Source organism: Hoplias malabaricus, chromosome 10 (assembly GCF_029633855.1).
Source record: "Hoplias malabaricus isolate fHopMal1 chromosome 10, fHopMal1.hap1, whole genome shotgun sequence".
NCBI lineage: Eukaryota > Metazoa > Chordata > Actinopteri > Characiformes > Erythrinidae > Hoplias > Hoplias malabaricus.
Window position 1 is genome coordinate 8,517,830 of NC_089809.1, and position 19,809 is coordinate 8,537,638.

A 19,809-nucleotide genomic window follows, 5' to 3' on the forward strand; every position below is an offset into this window, starting at 1 on the left:
AGACGAATTGCACCAACTGATCAAAATGAGCTCCTACGAAGAAAATGGTTCACTTCCTAGAAGCTTTCTTAATGCACCTTCAGGATTAGTATATTACAGATATACAGATATTTATATACATATACATAACCTCTGTGTGTGTGTGTGTGTGTGTGTCTAATGGCACATGAGTCCAAACATACAGGGTAGATGCATGTTTACTTTTATTCTCTTTACTTTTATCAATCGCCCTCTGTACTCTCTCACCCCCTCCACACACACACACACACACACACACACACATAGGTGTTTATGTATACACATATACATACGCTTACCTCTCTTTTCTCACCTCTTTCTCTCCTCCACCCCCCCTCTTTTTCTCCCTCCCTCCCTCCCTCCTTCCATTTCCCTCTCTCTTCCTCCTTCCCTCCTTCTCTTGAGGTCCTTTTCAATTTTTCATGTACTTGAAAGTCCCAAGTCTCAAAAATAGCTTGCCCTATCAAATATGTAGGCTACATCACGGGCGCACTGTAGACAGGGAGGGGAGCCGGTGATTAATAATTGCAACATGGATAAAAAATCGACGCAAGTGCTATTTGGGTGAGAGACAAAAGGCAAAGAGCTAAATGCTTTAAATGCCTTCAGAGAGAGGGAGGGGGGGTAGAGGATGGGAATCAGGCCCTGCTTTTTTACAAAAAGTTCATTATTTTTTACATTCTCTCGACTGAGTCCACAGAACATGTCTGTCAGTATACGCACTGCTGTGAGGATTCGATGGCAGTCGGCCTCTAAAGCGTAAGTTAGGTCAGATGCTGATGTGGATGATTAGATTTTGATTACAAACAGCACTGCAGCTCATGCCTAAGGTACTGTCTGTTGCTCCATCACTCAATTCAGTTCCATTCCACGGCTCCACAGACCAGTGCTGAGGGACTTATTTCTTCAAATGGGCAAAATAATGCTACTTTGGATTAAGATTCTTCTTAAAATTGAGAGAGAGAGAGAGAGAGAGAGAGAGAGAGAGAGAGAGAGAGAGAGAGAGAGAGAGAGAGAGAGAGAGAGAGAGAGAGAGAGAGAGAGACAGAGTGAGAGAGAGAGAGAGAAAGAGACAGAGTGAGAGAGCTTGTAATGCTCTAAATATCTTAAGATTTTTGTTAAACTTGAGAAAGAGAGAGAGCTTGTAATGCTCTTCTTTCTTTAGCTCTACACTGTCTACAGACGTCATTTGTTCTTGTGCCCCACAGATGCACCTTAAGAAAGTTAAGTTTACTGATAAAACTTGTTTAAAAACTTTAATCATGTATCTTAGTTTCACTGGCAAAAAATATTTGTTTTAAACATTATTTGTGTAAAAAATATCAAGAAAATCTGCAGAGATTCATTAAAGAACATTCCCATAGTGTGTGTGTGTGTGTGTGTGTGTGTGTGTGTGTGTACATATATAGATATATATATAGATAGAGAGTGAGAGAGAGGGTGAGAACGCTAATTGTTTGAAATGCTTTCAGAGAAGAGGAAGGAGGAAATGGTGATGGAAAGCAGAAGCCATTTAAAAAAAAAAGTTTGTTATCTTTACACTATATTGACAGACGGAGTCTGATGGATTACGGCAGAAAGCATGAGATCGATACACAGTATAGTGTTTCTCCACTGCTCCGCTTCATAGCATTGAGACCACTGCTACTATGGTTACAAGCATCCATAGCAGTTTAAAAAAAAAACAAAAAAACATGACTGAGAACTTTGAATAATGGAATGATTACCTCACGGATCTGTTGCCGTGGAGACGCTGAGGTACAGTGTGTTTACCTTGAACTGGATGACAAAATGGTGAGCGTTTCCTTCCTCTCTATTCTTTCTGTGTTGAGTGAGGGCGGCAAACTCGTGACAGAAATGTCTTGGACATTAAAGCCATGGAATTGTACAGAGCTTGTTTTGACTTTCATACTGTAGCCTCAGTTACTCATCATCTTAAATCGAAATCATCGTAAATCTAGCTGAATATGATTTATGTTTAAAAAAAAAAATATTGGGCGTTTATTATATGAGGTTATTTAAAAATTGGGATTATTTGTAGCTAGTGTTATCTTTCAAGGTTGTTGAGCTTTCCAATTACATTGTGCCAGTGGCAGCTTGAAACGTAGCATTGTTTCACGTGTCTAAGGAGTGTGGACATGTCTCTGGGAGTATTATGGACTAGGAAGTGACTTTATTGGGGAGGAAACGGTAATTTTATTTCAATTTTTGTTTTTCCAAAAAACACAGTTTCAAGAAAAGTTCGGATTTCTTATGATGTATTAATTGTCTTAAACATATATTTATTTTATTTGATAAATGCGTGATGGGACTGGGGCAAAATGTGTCATGGCTCACCACTTCGTGCCAGATTTTGTCAGAGTGTTGTTAAAGGACAAGTTGAAGAAGAACAGAAGGTTGCATAGAAAATTAGGTCTCTCACTAACTGCTTATTTTTCGTAGCTAATATTCAGGAAAGAGTAAAGAAATCTGAAGAAATATGATCCAGTGTACGGTGAGAGCGGAAAACAAAGTTAAATGTGCATGACATTCAAGACCTCAGATGGCTTTGCCTAATCAATCATCATGTTACTGTGATAAATACAGCCGCATGAACTTGAGAGTAGTTCTGAAAGCCATTATCATTCAGAACAATCCACTAATGCATCAATAAATGCAACCTCAAATACTATGCTGCAAAGAGAAAGCTAAGTTATATGATGTTGCAGAGTTCTTGGGGCCCAAGCTCGTTCTCAGTCTAAAAGACGTGACGTTGCATCTTGTTTTCGGTACGTCAAAATCGTTGTGCCAAAGATGATCAGAGAGGGATTGTTATCAGCCAAAGGTGCAAAGCCAACATTTGTTAGGGTATGGGGTCTATCAGTGCCTATGGCTTGCATATGTTAGATGGTCTCACTGATGTAGAGGCATCTATTGGGATTTTAAAGAGACGCATGATTTCCATTAATTCAGCAAGTCCAAGCCTGATTCTACACACGCTGAAAAGGCTTCATACACACAGAGTGCATATGCTTTACTGGCTTGCCTCATCCCAGATTGATTTTCTACGGCATTACATTAGCAGAATAGTAAAGACAAAACCGACCATGGATGAAGACTTGAAACAAGCAAGAATGGGCAACAAATTTGACTTACAAAACTGCAACAATTTGTATCCTCAGGTCCCAAATGATTAAAACGTATTCAAAGGAATGTTGATGTAACACATTTTTTGGAGTTTGTTGCAGGCATCAAATGCTAAAATGAGTGACGTTGGTCAGCTGTAACAATGGAAATCTATGCTTTGTGCTTTTGTCAGTTAAATAAAGGAGAATTAACAAACCACAGATTCATTTACTGCATTTGACATGAAGTCAGAACTCTTTTATAAATAGGGTTTGTATTCATGAAGGAAGGCAGAATCTGAGAGAATGAACCGAAGTAACACACAGTGAATGGTTATAATTCAGTGCTGAGCTAATACACTGATACGCCAAACAGATAATATCCTGTTAATCTGAGAGCCTCTTTTTCCTTAGGGAAGAGCCGAGGTCCCTGCTGCTAAAGTTATTTTTGCACTGAGCCGTCTTGATAAATCAGTTTGTTTGTCTCGCATGCTCTTATATTTTATACTATTATTTATTTCTCCTCTAATCCGGCTCAGTCCATTAAACAGACATTCAGGTCTGTGTCGCCTGGGAGTTAAAAAGCAGCATAAGATAAACACTGCTCATGTAATCTGGATTTAAATGATGCATAACATTTAGCTCCATGTGACACATCGCAAGTGCAGTAGTCTTTCATTATTTTGGTCCTTTTTTCATATCTTGGTCTGCAGTGAAGTATCATTATTCTTGAAAGAGAGAGGAGCGACGGATAGCCTGGGAGCCCCAGTACCAGCTGGCAGCCAGGCATAATAAACTCAAACAAACAAACAATGGCTTCAAAAAGAAAACTGCAGGAACTTAATAAAAAGTACCATAAATTGCAGAGAGGCAGTTTAAACCTAGACATTGAAGGCAACACTGAAAAAAACTGGTCTTATCAATGCATTTTTGCATTTCTGTGATAAATCACTTTATTATTTGTAATGAAATCTTTGTCAAAACCCAACAAAAATATAAATATAGTTATTTTAAGCTTCTGAATATTCATTCATTTATTCATTATCTGTAACCCTTATCCAGTTCAGGGTCACGGTGGGTCCAGATCCTACATGGAATCATTGGGCGCAAGGCGGGAATACACCCTGGAGGGGGCGCCAGTCCTTCACAGGGCAACACAGAAACACACACACACATTCACTCACACACTCACACCTACGGACACTTTTGAGTCGCCAATCCACCTACCAACGCGTGTTTTTGGACTGTGGGAGGAAACCGGAGGAAACCCATGCAGGCACAGGGAGAACACACCACACAGACAGTCACCCAGAGGAAACCCATGCAGACACAGGGAGAACACACCACACAGACAGTCACCCAGAGGAAACCCACGCAGACACAGGGAGAACACACCACACTCCTCACAGACAGTCACCCAGAGGAAACCCACGCAGACACAGGGAGAACACACCACACTCCTTACAGACAGTCACCTGGAGGAAACCCACACAGACACAGAGAGAAAACGCCACACTCCTCACAGACAGTCACCCGGAGCGGAAATCGAACCCACAACCTCCAGGCACCTGGAGCTGTGTGACTGCGACACTACCTGCTGCGCCACCGTGACGCCCAACTTCTGAACAGTATTCTCTAAAAGTTAGCAACGTTAATGAAAGCTTAGTTCTGCCCACAATTATTGTGTATGTATTTATTTACTTACTAAATTTAGGCTGTTTGCAGTACACCAGTTGTTTCTCCTGATTCAGAGCAAACTGCCAGTTTTAATAACTACTGCACTCTCAGAAGTTTTCAACCCCCTGAAGAGAATCCCTCATAAGAGCCCACGTTTACAAAGCAGGTGTTGTCTCAAGTTCATTTTAATAATCATTGGTGAATTCAGCTTTATGAAAAAGCATTTAGAGCATCCCAAGACTGTGTAAAGACACTTAAAGGCAATGGGGTAACTTTGAAGACTCTAAACAAAACATCATTTTCACTTTTTAACACTTGGTGGTCACTCTGCAATTCCATGTGGATTATTTATAGTCTCCATGTGCTTGCTATTATTCTGTAATGTGAAGATCATAGAAAAAAAATATTTAACACACAAAAGCTTAAAAGGAATATTATTTTTCTCTGTTCCATTGAACAAATCCTTTTAATAACACTTATGATCTTTTGATGTGAAATATCATTGTAATGGAGAAACAATCATTCATGGTGGTGATAGGAACCAAATCTCTGAGGAGTTAAATGCATCACTAAGTACATTATAAATTAAATAGCTGTATTTGTCTTATAAACATTCCCACTCTAAAGAAATCAGTTTCTTTACATCAGACCTTTCTGAATTAATCTGTTTACTTCTCAACTGCTGAATTATTCAATTTTTTATTATCATTATTATTATTATTTAATAGCTGGAACACTTTATTTTGTGCATTTTGGGAAGCAAATAAACAAGAAAATTCATGAGTGAGTGGCACTGGAACCTGTATCTGGAAGCTTCCAAAGAAAAGCTGTGATTATTGAGCTGTGCTGATCAACACCTCCTGTGTATCTGTTAATACTGACCTGATGATTCTAGCTCTCTCTCTCTCTCTCTCTCTTTCTTTCTTTATCTCTCTCTTTCTTTATCTCTCTCTCTCTCTCTCTCCTTATCTCTTTCTCTCTCTTTCCTTATCTCTCTATATATCTCTCTCTTTATCTCTCTCTCTCACTCTCTCTTTATCTCTCTCTCTCTCTCTCCCTCTCTCTCTCTCTTTATCTCTCTCTCTCTCACTCTCTCTTTATCTCTCTCTCTTTATCTCTCTCTCCCTCTCTCTCTAATTAAACCTGTGCTGCGGTTGGGGCAGAACCCTCACACTTGTTATTAAAAACACTGACCTCTGCAAATTAATCAAAATGCTGTCGTGCTAAATTTGGAGCCTGAAAAAAAACAAGCTTGCCCCCTGCGCTGCCCAGTGGCTGGAGGTGCTCTGTCAAAATCAGGAGCTTATTAAAATCAGGAAGGCTCTGTTTTCCCTGTGCCTTTTCAAAGCGGTGCCCCTTTGAAGTCTCCATACATTTTTTTTTCAAAAACCGATTTTCTTTCTCCTTTCTGACACCCCCCCAACCCCCACCCCACCCTTTTTCTGTGCCAGGTCTGACTTGCAAAAGCTTCTCAGCCGAAGACATCTTGTCAGCAGCATCTCATTGACAGAGACATGCTCAGGGTACAGGGAGAGACTCAAACACGCTTTGACATTTGACTGGAACCACTAGTCATGTTTTCACAGATCCTTAATGTGGGAAATGAATTCCGAGGCACCCCACCCCCTTTCTTTTCATAATGAATGAAACTGCCACGCTGGATATCACAGCTGTAAGAGGTTTCTCGCCCCCTGGGAGTTCTGTCCTGATAAGACTGATCTGCGTTTTATCTGGTGAGGGGAAGCAGATTACAAAAAAAATGCATCAGACATGATCACTGAGCACATCTTCTCCTTATTAACACTTTAAACTTGCAAGTCGTCCATGTGTTTCAAAAACAAAGGAATAAATCAATTAGATCGAACAGCACTGCTGAATATAAATCTAAAAAGAACTCATTGTACGTTTTTCAGACACTGAGCAGTGACGTGGACCTATCACAGTCAGAACAAATGATTCAGCCCAAAAAAGTGAACCCCAGCCCAAAAATAAATAAATAAGCAGTTCACTTCCTTAATCTCATATGTTTACATTTGTATCTGGAATTTTCCATGTGGTGTTTTAATCTTACATTCTGATGTCAGATATAGACTGATGATATAAATCACCTGTGACATTTGCGTCTTTGTAAACCTTGCATCAGTTTTCGAGCAAGTTCCTCTCTGACAAGATCTTACCCTCACTGTTTGTAATGATTTTCATGCTTTGAGTCCCTCTACTCTGTATAAAAATAGGGCTGTCAAGAAAGGAGAAGAAAGCCATGTAGATCACAGTAACAGCAACCACAGAAAGCAGAACAAATAGCAGCACAAAGAGTTGTTTACGTAGCTAGTTAGTCAGTACGTGTAACTAATAACCAATAAGAAAGTTATGTTTCACAGTAATATACAAGACTATTACATTTTACAAGAGCAGCAAGTCATTTTACCCAACAACCTTTCCTTCCTGTTTTGAACCAGATGTTATCCTTAGAGTGGCCTGGATTCCCCGGAGATTTTGTAGCGTACCTGTTTTAAACATGGCTGCCCCCATGTGGAAGACCTGCTCCCAGGAGCTTAAACTCTTTTACTCAGGGAGTCTTCCCCCAGTTGGGTTCTTCATGTTATGTGCGTTGCACTTTAAAGTAAAGTGTATAAACTGCTTGCTACATTTTGCTGCCAAAATTTACCTCTGCATTCTATGATGAGCTGTTCCACAAAGTTAAGATGATGGATGATTGGCCAAGTGTCCAAAAAGTTTCAAGTACAGGAGGGTTTACGTCATGCAGCGCCAGATGAAGTTGTTTTGTTCTAAGTGTAAAGCCTCTAAAGTTGCATCAAAGTGTCACCATTTAACACCAACCTAAGAATGGCTGAGAAATAAGTGTAAACTCTTGGTCTTGAGGGACACCTTCACCCCAGAGGAGCTTGTTTTTAGGGTGGCGAGTGTTTGTATTGGTGTCACAGGGGAATAACTGAGGTCACAGGAGTACCCTGGCACAACTTGTTAGTAATACTGTTGTTACGGCAATGTGTCCCCACAGATAAAAAACGCAGCAGCAAATGTTCTCCGGGAAACCTGGCTCATCTACAAACACACCAAGCTGATGAAGAAGATTGACCACTCCCGCGTCCGCAAGCACCAGAGGAAGTTCCTGCAGGCCATCCACCAGTGAGCGGAGCAAATACACCGCCTATACATCTGTGTAATACATTAACATCCAGCTCTAGTTCTGCTTGGTCGTTTCCCTGAAGTGGGTTGCTTGACACCTTAATGGGATTGAAAGATTAATCGTTTTAATATTTAATTACTATTTTCAGGAGTTGTATTATAGCCTACATTAACAGTTTTCCTAAACCAGTGTCAAGTTGGGGGATATTCTCAGTATCAGAGCTGGTAAACTGCCTGTAGAGCAGTCAGAAGCAACCAAGAACTCTAGCTGTTTTCACATATGAACTTCTGCAGTTGACCTTTCATGCTTGTACCATACAGCGGGAGATTTTCCGTGTCAGACCCGTTCTCAGAGCTGGAAATGTTCAGAGTGGTTCGGGCACCTGTGCAGCGAGTGCAGGAGGCACAGCATGAACTCACTGTGAATTCTCTGAAACATTACGGATATTATGACCAGCAGGAGAATATCTGGGTAATGTCCGGTCTAAATGTTACAGACATTTCACACAGACAGCTCCTCCGGGTACAGTCTGGAAAAGTTCTTGGTCATCAGTGCCTAATGCATGTGTGAAAGAGGCTATAGCAATTAAAGAGAAAATTCACAAATGAAATTGCAGACATTTACACCAGTTTTGTCAGCCCTCAACCTAATTTCATGTTTCATTGGCACTGCTATGCAGTATAAGTTTTGCACTAATATTGAAACACTTTAATTAACCCCCAGTGTGACATAAATATTGGCTATGATTATTTTGATCAGATGTTTGCTGTTTCATTAAACACATCTTAAATGTCTGCTGTTTGTTCAGCAGGGTCACAGATCTTTTAAAATATGTAGAAGCAATTTTCATCTAAGATGAGATTACAGGGCGTTACAGAAGTCCTTTTAAATGTAATGTTTTAAAAATATTTTTTTAGATAATATTGCACAAATGTAGGTATGATATACAGTAAATGTCTGATCAATTATTACCAAGGACAACGGCACTATAGTCTAAAATGCAGAATGTAAGAGTTATATAATTGTAGCTTATTATTTTAGCTCAGAAACAACACTGCGGTTCTGTGTGAATTAATAAACTGTACTGTACGACAGAGCTGTATACTAAAGCACATTTCAAAATGCAGGAGATCAGCGGGGTCCCTGCAGGGGACTTAATATTATTATCCACTGGTTCATTACTAAAAACTTGGCAGCCATTTTATTTTGTAGAAAAAAAAATTATAATTTATTAATGCTTGATTTAATAAAATGTTTGGTTCAATGCAAAGAATAATAAATCCTTTGGCAAAAACAATAGAACAGTAAGTACCAGTCACCCCCTTCTTCCAGTGCCAAGGAGATTAAGTATTTCAGAAAACAAACTACACACAGTAATGGTTTTCAATATGAGCTACCCAAACACTATAAAATCTCTATAACCTCATACCTATTGACACTAACCTGCTGCTTTGTCACATGGCTGTATTTATTTATTTATTTAAGCATCAACCTGCTAATTCTGAGCTTTAGCTGTGGCCATCTGGACTTTAAAATCGTCCAAAGAGCGTTTGAAGCACTGTGCTTGGCTCTGCTTCCAGTTGTGTTTGGAGTGTTTTTCACAGCAGTTAGCTAGCCTGACCTAGCCAATGCCCCCAGGTGCCTGAGTGCGGAGGCTTAACTCCTGCCATTTCGCACATTAGACACAGCCCCCTCAGCTAATTGTCAACCTGCAGACGCTCATGAGGCAGCAAGACCTGACGCTGTGCCTGTTTGAGCAGGCTTGTGTGGTTTAGCCTAGCCTAGCCTACTGAGAGAATTAGCACCATTTGGTAGCAGCAGTCCCACAGCATGCCATGAAAGAAACAAAGCAAAGCATGCTTTTCTAAAACGTTTATTACTATTCCTACACTTACTTTTGGATCCATGCCTATACTTTTTTTTCTTTCTTTCTTATTTTATGTTCACACAGCCTCAGCTATTATACCACCTGCTATGCCAATGGATGGCTCAACTCACAGACACTCACAGTGGCCATCTTGCCTGGCTCATCCCCCTCTGCTTGCTGAGTTAACTTGTTAGCCTTGTGTGTCTGTCCTCCCCTGCTTGTCTCATTGCTGCCAAATCCATATTTTTCTAGGACTTTAATCCCCTTATTGGAGACTTGTTTTGGAAACAGATACCAGTTGTAAGCGTCCTTTTCAAACGCCAGCTTTTCCTTGTAGTGTGGAGGAAGCCCACAATATCATAAGCCTGTTGTTTGGTGCTTGTGGGACCTACGTCGTATGAGTAGGTTAATGTGATTGTCTCCATTGAGGGAAATTCTCATCAAGAACAAATAAAAGGGAAATAGACAACAAATTGAATGTTAATTACGATAATGAGCCTGTGTCATAGGAAGGAAGGATAGACGCTGAAAAAGACGTATAAAATGAGCTTGGCTCAAATGTACATACATCCGTGTAATATATTTCATTATTAAGACTTTTGGTTTCAGTGACACTTAGTGCCAAGTTTTTAGACTTAATATCAAGGTGACAAGATCAAGGGCTGTAGTGCACATGAGTGAATTTTGGTCATTTATCAGACATTGTTTTAGTTTGGGGGCTTATTATCATTTAAAGAAACAGGTGCTGAAGACTGTCATCTTCGACATGGCTGTTTAGACAACATTGGAACAATTCTGTGTTGTTATGTCCTTTTGCTATTTTGGTCAAAGCATGTCATAGATGTTTTATAAACTGTTTTATAAACTCATGAGGAAAGGGTATAATATGTACCCTTTAAGCAGTGTACAAATTAGCAGAGATCCCTCACACAAGCACTATCTGCTAGCCGTGGTGGCAGCAAAGTAATAAATAATATGAAATTATCTAAATCTCAGCAATATTCTGCAATCTGATTAAATAATGTCATAAAAAAAACATCTCACATATTTCCACTTTCCACAAAGGCATAGACTCCACACATCTGGTAACGTCTACAGTACATCCATCCTGGTACCATAACAGAACTAGGCTGTTAGTGTTCCCTTTTAGCTCATTTAACTCCACTGACATTGCCTTGGCAGAAGTTTGAAAAGAGGCAGTGGCTAGCCCTCACGCTACAAGCTTAATAGCATCATTAGATTGGAGGAGAGCCAGCTAAAGAGTGGAAATGTAAATTATTAAATTTGGGGAGAAACCTGAGTAAATAAAATCCAGTTAAAGAATGGAAAGCTTGAAAAAGTTGCTTAGCAGTGACTAGAGGGCTAAGGAAATGAGAAAAGGCTTGGATTTACATTGATATAAAGCAGAAATGACGTACTGATAACATTAGAAGCAGCAGGGTTTATTGGCTTCCAACAGGGTATACGTTTTATACCTTTTTTGCCTTTGGGTAGCAAGCATTTTTATGTAATTTGTAGAATTGATGAAACTCATATTTAGTCAAACAAAAGCATCATTTTGTTTCAAATCATGGGGACCTGCAATAATGCTTTGTATCTTTGTGCTTGCATGTGCACACCTGTGTGTGTGTGTGTGTGTTTGCAGGTTGCGAAGTGTAAAAATGGAGCAAAGAAAGCTCAGTGACCAGGCCAACACACTGGTGGACCTATCAAAGGTGAGTGCACACATATGTACACACACGTGCATGAGATAACATTTCACAACTGCCCACACACACATTACATATGTAGACAGTGGACATCCACACATATGCTCACTCTGTGTCCTCTCCAACATGAACACACACACTCACACACACACACGTTACAGTGATTCATAGATTTTATTAGGTCTGCAGGTAACAGGGATAATATTAAAGCAATAAAGCTATCTTTTTTAATTCTATCAGATTTTACAGGTAAAGTAGTTTCATTTTTAAAATAATGTTTATTTTTATTTATTAATGTATTTATAATCTGTTAAATAAATACAGGGTGACTGAGCTCTCTCAGTAGGAGCCCCATGGCCCTGAGACAGTCTCCCTATTGAGATTCGACGTGCCCCCTGCCTACTGACATTTTAAAAAATCTAAAAATATACCTTTATCAATTAGCTTTGGCAAGTAACTGATTTTTATTAGTTATAATATTTAGAATTTATTTCTCAAATCTCAAATGACTTAAACATGGCTTGGGTGTAACTCTATACCTTCGCTTTAATTCAGTTAATTGCAGATCTGTAAATAAACAGTTAGTCCCCAACATTACCTTGATTTACACTTTGCAGACTGTAGCTGAAAAGGCCCATACTTTTACATACAAGTTTATTTATATATATATATATTACAGCTTCACTGTGATGTTTCACTGACTTAATAGAGAGCCTCTGTCATTCCTACTCAGGGCTCAGCAACGCAGAAACAGCACTTTGTAACTCGTGGAGGAGGGCAGGTTTCTGTAGGTTTATGACACAAGAAAACCTGGCTGCCAGAATTAACTTGTTTAGTCGGTCTTTGGAAGACTTATTTCAAACACGATGCCTTTTCTAGCGCATTAACACCACACTGACGATGTAAAAAAACTGGATTTTCACTGGAGGTGGTTTTTAAGGTTAATGCAGGTAACCATTAGACTTTATGTTGGTGACGATGCATAATTTCATATTTTTCTACGAGTCCAAAATAGAACAGGCACACACACACACACACATAACAGACAATAATACACCAGCACACAGACCCTGACAACACACGCATACCTCTGCCTGCCCAAATATATCTCACTGTTCTACTCTTTCCATGTTGACCCGTTTGTTTCCTTGGCTTTGCGTTTCCTAGCAACCAGAACAAGTGTTAAAGGAGGCATGGCAGTGGGAGTGTTGAGAGAGGTAGAGAGAGAGAGAATGTGAAAAAGAGAGAGGGAGGAATATATAGAAATACAGCAGATTAAGAATGGAGACAGGAAAGGGTGGCCACAGAAAAAATGTGGACGTCATATTGTGTGTGTGTGTGTGTGTGTGTCTGTGCCGGACTCACCGGTTTCATAGATGCATGTTCTGTGCATAATATCGTCTTGTTCTCTCGAAAATGCTGCAGCTACAGTAAAGGCCTAATGTCTCGGTGTGATGGCCTCCCACAGGGCGTCTGTAATAACATACTGTACCGTCTGAGGCCCAGCGTGTACTTCGTCTGTACCTCTAATGGTTAAGGTTCCCTTGACAAAATACACTAAGGTTCCAATTAGCAGCAGCAGTTTCAAGCATTCATTCACAGCAGCACAGCTATTAGCTAAAGCCTGTGTTTGCTGCAGCTAACCCACATATCACTCATTCATTTAGTGGTACATAGCTGTATTTGAATGTATTTTGGCAGTTTTGATCCAAGGCATTTGTAACAATTTTGGACAGAATGAAAGAATAGCAGCTCAATAAAACACTCAAACACTTTTTCAAATTCTTTAATTTAAAACTTGAACATAAAATAAAATGAAAACCCATCAGTGACAGCGAACACACAAAGACATATTAGTAGCAGTGAACATAGGAAGCAGTTGGGGATTAGGTACTAAGCTCAAGGGCACTTTCTCTGTGGATGTTGAGGGAGGAGACAGTGCTACTACTTCACTCACCACCTCTGTTTTCATGCCAGGTGAGGGGGTCAAACCAGCAGCCTGCTAGCCCTGAGCCTGTATCTATGACCTTCAGGCCACAGCTGCCCCTAGTAATATGGTTACCTCACCAGGGAGGCGGGGCTGGCAGGTGCAACAGTGCAGCTGTAGCAAGCCCCCTCTGTCTGGCCTTCGCGCCTTTGGCCCACAGTCATGAAATTTAAAAAATGATGACAGTTGTCTGTAATGTGTTTCAGAACAAAGTCGTTCCTTTGTTGATGTTATCCAGAGTGACCATACAGCCTCATTTTCCCAGACTTGTCCTTTTGCTTTCTCTTTAGGGTTTGCTTCAAGTGTCGACATACAGGGGTTAGACAATGAAAGTGAAACACCTGTCATTGTAGTGTGGGAGGTTTCATGGCTAAATTGGAGCAGCCTGGTGGCCAACCTTCATTAACTGCACATTGCACCAGTAAGACCATGTGCATCCAATGGTTCAAACATTGTGTCCTGAAGGCGGTGCCGTGTATCAGGACGACAATGCACCAATACACACAGCAAGACTGGTGAAAGATTGGTTTGATGAACATGAAAGTGAAGTTGAACATCTCCCATGGCCTGCACAGTCACCAGATCTAAATATTATTGAGCCACTTTGGGCCTTTTGAGACCTGGCCACTATCCTGCAAGAAGAATGGCTTCAAATCCCTCTGACCACTGTGCAGGACTTGTATATGTCATTCCCAAGACGAACTGACGCTGTATCGGCCGCAAAAGGAGGCCCTACACCACACTAATAAATTATTGTGGTCTAAAACCAGGTGTTTCATTTTCATTGTCCAACCCCTGTACATTCTTTGTACAGATATATACAGCTTTAAAAATGTTCCACATTCTTACCACCAGTATTGGTCTACAGTCCACATGTACCTCCATTTACATTAGCTACTGGTCAGATAGCTTCCACACACAGGCAACTGACCACAGCCTAAAAAGGCCTAGATGTAAATGTAAATAAACCATGATTTTTTTACACCTGAGATTTTACCAGATTTCATTTATTTTATGGGTATTAGTTTTGGTAAATGTTTACATATTAATGTTAATTATGTATACAGTTGCATGCTTTTATCACCCACACAAACACACACACCCTGCCACACAAAATCCTATTATTTTTAATAATCACTATATATTGACACAATCTTATGGTAAAACATAGTGCTCACCAAGACAAGGAACCAAAGTCTAGTCTACTATTTGGAGGGCAATGATATTGTCAACTGCATTACATCAATTACAACTTGTGGCTATCTTAGAGGACACTATAGCTCATAAACTTAGAACCCATAACTGGAATCTCTAAAAAAGTCAGAAACATTAGCTCTGTTTTCTCTTTCTCTGTGTGATTCAGATGCAAAGTGTGATGTACGAGCTGATGTCGGAGCTGAACGACCGCAGTGAGGACCTGGAGAGGCAGATGTTGAGTCTCGAGCAGCGGGTGGAGCAGCTGACCGCCGGATTCAGCGCCCTGCCCGCCCACCTGTCGGCCACACTCAGCGCCCATCATGCCGCACTTGTCCACCTGCTGCAGGAGAGAGACGCCAAGGCCCTGACTCCTGTCACACCTGCCCCTCTCCTCACTCCTGCCCCTGCCACTGTCCCAGGAACCACCCCAACAACCAGTTCCAAGCCCCCCGCAGAGGACAGCCCCAACACCAACACCTCCAGCTGCTGAGAGAGGGCGGAGCCTCAGCCGAGCTGGGGACAGTGTCATGAGTGTTATAAAGTGGAGCCTGGGGCTCGACCAAGATAATGTATGGAACCAACTGGAGAGACAGTTGGGAGAGCCTTAGGAGGAAAGAAGAAAGGGAGGGGAGTAGCTAAGAAGTGGTGAAAGTTTGAAAGATTCAGTCTGTCCCAAAGTTCAAGCCACGATACACAACACGTATCACTGTACTTCAACACAGACACAGCGCACTAACAGTGCCACCTTTAAAAGCTGGCCGTCACAAACTCTGGGTGCAATGATTTTTAATACACTTTTACTTGACTAAATCTAAATAAGCCAGAATAATTATGCTCTTTGTAAAGAAACATGCAGTCGTTCAGTGTTCTGTAAAATACTCCACAGCATGCCACAGACCTACTGTTCACCACAATGACAAAATTATCAGGATAATTTACACCTCTAATTCACACTTGCAGGTTTGTGTACTCATGTGCACGTTTTCCAGGAAATATTCAAGTGTGGCCCATTTCACAAACATCCCCACAGTGCACAGGAGCACACTAAACACATCCTTTTCCCAAATTAATCTTCAGTGTGAAAGATTTGTTTTGCTGGTCATATTTTCACAAAAGACGGGGGAGGGAGTGAATATCTGTAGAACGTTGCCAACTGCGTGTCCCGCAGAGATGTAACGCATTTAACAAGCACTTACACACTTTTGATGAATTTGGAATTATGACACTTTAATATATATTTAGTATAAACCTTCAGCATAACCATAAACTACAGGGGTGTGGACTTTGGGACACGCTGAGAGAGGGATGTAGAGGGGCGTTGTTTGGTGGTGGAGCATCAGTCAAAGCCAGAAAGCAGTTAATGCACATTATGGCATGGAACCTCGGTAAAAGTGAAGGTCATACGGGTATAGCACGGGTAAAGCTTGGGAGGAATACATTGTTATTAAAGGAATAGTTTGACCAAATGTGCTAACATGGCTAAAAGTCAGTGGAAGCTAAACTACAGGCTACGTCTAAACATCTATTGATACCCGCTCATCCAAAATAGCTTCAAAATTCAAGGATATTTAGGAGTCGTCTGCCAACCTTTGCTGCCTCTACCCTGTGTGGAAGTCCTCACAGTAGATGTTAGAACATTGCTGTGATGATTTGATTGAATTCAGCCTTGAGGGCATGAATGAGGTCAGGTACTAACATTGGACAATTAGTTCTGGAACACAAACGTCACTTTAACTATCCCATAGGTGTTGCATGGTGCTCCATCACCCCAAAGAAAACAGTTCCACTGTTCCACAAATCTACAGCCCATTTCTGAGGCCTGTACCTAGCCCTTGCTTGAGATTTGGCATTAAGACATGTGCAGCTGCTCCAGAAACCCCGCCCCCCCCAGCGCTGTCAGACATTGTGTATTGAACACCAGTTAGACTCTTTTGGCATGCGGACTCTAACTTGTGATATTTTTGGATTCATTTATAGTTAGCAACCTTAGCTTTGGTCGAACAATTTCTTTAATACGTGAGAGGAGTCGAGTATTAAATTGTGGAACCTGGCATAAATCTGGAGAAAGGAATCAGGTGAGAACAGAGTTTGCGAAAGAAGCAATGAATTGCACAGAGAGATAAGAGGGTGAAGAGGGGTGTGTGTGTGGGGGGGGGGGGCTGAGCGCTAGCTAGGAAGCGAGAGATAAGAGGCAGTAATTAAATGAATGGCAAATACTTTAATGGAATCTGCACTAATTAGAAGAAATCGCATCTCTCCCCTCCATCAGGAAAACTAACCACAGTGACTTTGTGTCTTTACGGCGTATTTTCTATCTAACTGCTAATTGTGTATTAACGAGCATCCCTTTAAAGAGAGTTCTAATCAATAACACGTGACTAGTGGCACTCGGCACTGTCCAGAAACAAGGAAAAAAAAAACACTTCGATACAGAGACACGTGATGCCTGCCCTTAGAGACACGGGACGTGCGCCCTTAAGGCCCCAGTGCAAACACTGTGTCAGAGGCACACACACACACACACTCGAATGATGCACTAAAGCCACATGGAACACTGCCAGACAGCTCGTTCCTGAAGGAGGACGCTCACCTGCACGGGAACGCAAAGAAGAAACTGCCATACTTCATGTAATTCCACATGAAAAAGGATACACACTGTTATCATGAATGTATACATAAGAGTACACATACAAACACTGTCTGTCTCGCATAAACACACACACACACACACACACATACTGATAACACTCACTGACCACTTACTTATGCAGGAACATGTGCATTCATTATCCATTTTATCAGGTCCCTTACCATACGTGTGCACTTTGTATTTCTACAGCCTTTTCTCTGCCTACTTTGGGTCAGTACCACCACAGACCCATCACTGGTATTATTTTGTTGGTGGGTGTAGTAATGAAATATAGGTGAGAAATAATGTTGTAGATGTAGTCTGAAGCAGTTACCAGAAGACTCTTGTTGGTATAATGTGGTGGTCTGACCTGAACCGGTAAACGAGTCCTAGTCTACTTCGTGCAGTTTAGTGGTTTCCACTACTACACTATAGCACCAAGGTCGCACACCAATGTTGTGAAGTGTCATGGCTGAACTGAGAACAGTCCGACTTTAAATTTCCAGCCAGCAGTGTCCTGTGGCCAGAAACTGGCACCACTACAAAGTGCCTGTGTGTGTTAATCCTAGCTGATGGAATGGACAGTGAGCATTATTTTGGTTGGGTTTCTAAGAAAGTGGTCATTGAGTAAATACACACACACATTATATAATTATACCTGCTACCAAAGTGCTCTGTCTATAAAGGTGACTGAAGGTGAAGATGTGCTAAAGTCTGGAAGATGGTGATAGCAATCAGGTGGATATTGAAAAAAAAATCATTGTCTAAGAATGTAATGATGGAAAGCGGACACAAATCTGGACTCTGGAAGGCACTAACTGCCTGAAAGATGAGACTCACAGCCATTATTTAAATGAAAGAAAACTGAAGCCAGTCAACAAATTTACAGAAAACTGCCCAATAAAAGTGGACCGAAAGCACCGCTCACACGAAAAACGACTGTAGAGTGAGAGTCAAGTCTTTTCTGTGAGTGGAGTTTATCACGGTGTGTTGGAAGAATAAGAGACTATTTTACTGCTGACCCCGTTTCTACTGAGACCATTTTGGAAAACTGTCTCCTAGTGACATCCTGTGGCCGGAATACTGAATTACACTTGCTTGGAATAAACAAAAAAAAAAGAAAGAAATGTACATTATTATTATTATAATTATAATTATAATTACGCTGTTAACTGAAACCTAGCTTTGTATCGCTCAAGTTTTTTTTACCATTAATGAATTACTAACGCAGTTCTAGCTGATATTTACTATTATGACACTATATTAGCATTCTTCTCATTCGTCATGACAATTATGATCGCTGTATCAATACCAACTTTAATAACATTAACTATTGATAAGGGAGGTGCAGTTTAAGGTTGAAATTATTTTGTAATTTTATTTTAACAGAGAAAATTAATAAAGTATATATCTATATAACATCACTGTGCCTATGTTGTAATATTTTGTCTCATTCTTTCAGCTGTGTCTGTCTTTAACTTTGACGAAGCGTAAGATTTTATACTTCAGGGGAAAAAAAGATGTAACAAATTCATTCCTTCATTATCTGTAACCCTTATCCAATTCAGGGTCGCGGTGGGTCCAGAGCCTACCTGGAATCATTGGGCGCAAGGCAGAAATACACCCTGGAGGGGGCGCCAGTCCTTCACAGGGTAACACAGACATTCACTCACACCTACGGACACTTTTTGAGTCGCCAATCCACCTACCAACGTGTGTGGAGGAAACCCACGCGGACACGGGGAGAACACAACCAACCGGAGCGGGAATCGAACCCACAACCTCCAGGCCCCTGGAGCTGTGTGACTGCGACACTACCTGCATACATAGGACTACTGTTTAATATGTACTTACACCATTAGCTATATACAATACTGTGTTTATTTTACCTATCGCCAGTGTTAAAATGTAGGCCTGGAATAAAATTTTACACATTTACCACAGCAGTGAATCAGTTCCATATGAATTTGCATATTTAATCTAAATTGGAAAAATCTGATTAAATGATTTAAATAGTTTTATAAGATTTTTTTGTGTGTGAAAATAAACATTTATCTACTGGATACTGCTCATTGAAATAAAAAAAATCAATTCTGCAGCATAAGGCTAAATTTTTTTTAAAATGTATGTATTATTGTCAGGACATAACAGAAAGCTGACAGTCGCGGAACACAGTTAACAGTCTGTTTAATGTCGTTATCCAAAAGGGTAATCACAAGGCAGGCAAAGTTCAAAAACAGGAGCAAACAGTACCTCGGAGGATGGACAAAAATCGTAGTCAAAAACAGGCAGAGTTCAAAAACCAGAGAATGCAGACAATACCAATAGGGACAAGACAGGAGACGTAAATCGGGTACACAGGCAGGAAGTAGGCAACAGGAGACCGTCAGACAAAGTACAAGGAAACGCGTTGTATGCATGGGAGAACCAAAACAATACTCGGCAGGGAACAGTTCTCAGAGTGAGGTAT

The 19,809-nt window shown here is 40.7% G+C and overlaps 1 protein-coding gene across 2 annotated transcripts in view; it reads left to right on the forward strand.

Moving 5' to 3' along the window:
- The window catches only part of kcnn3 (potassium intermediate/small conductance calcium-activated channel, subfamily N, member 3), a 111,330-nt gene extending 92,604 nt beyond the window's left edge, over positions 1-18,726 (forward strand). For both annotated transcript variants that reach the window (XM_066683089.1, XM_066683090.1), the window contains 3 exons: positions 7,822-7,949; positions 11,463-11,532; positions 14,877-18,726. In XM_066683089.1, coding sequence (XP_066539186.1) covers positions 7,822-7,949; positions 11,463-11,532; positions 14,877-15,200 — 522 coding nt within the window. In that variant the 3' untranslated portion in view covers positions 15,201-18,726. The remainder of the gene's footprint in view (positions 1-7,821; positions 7,950-11,462; positions 11,533-14,876) is intronic.
- Positions 18,727-19,809: the final 1,083 nt, after the last annotated feature.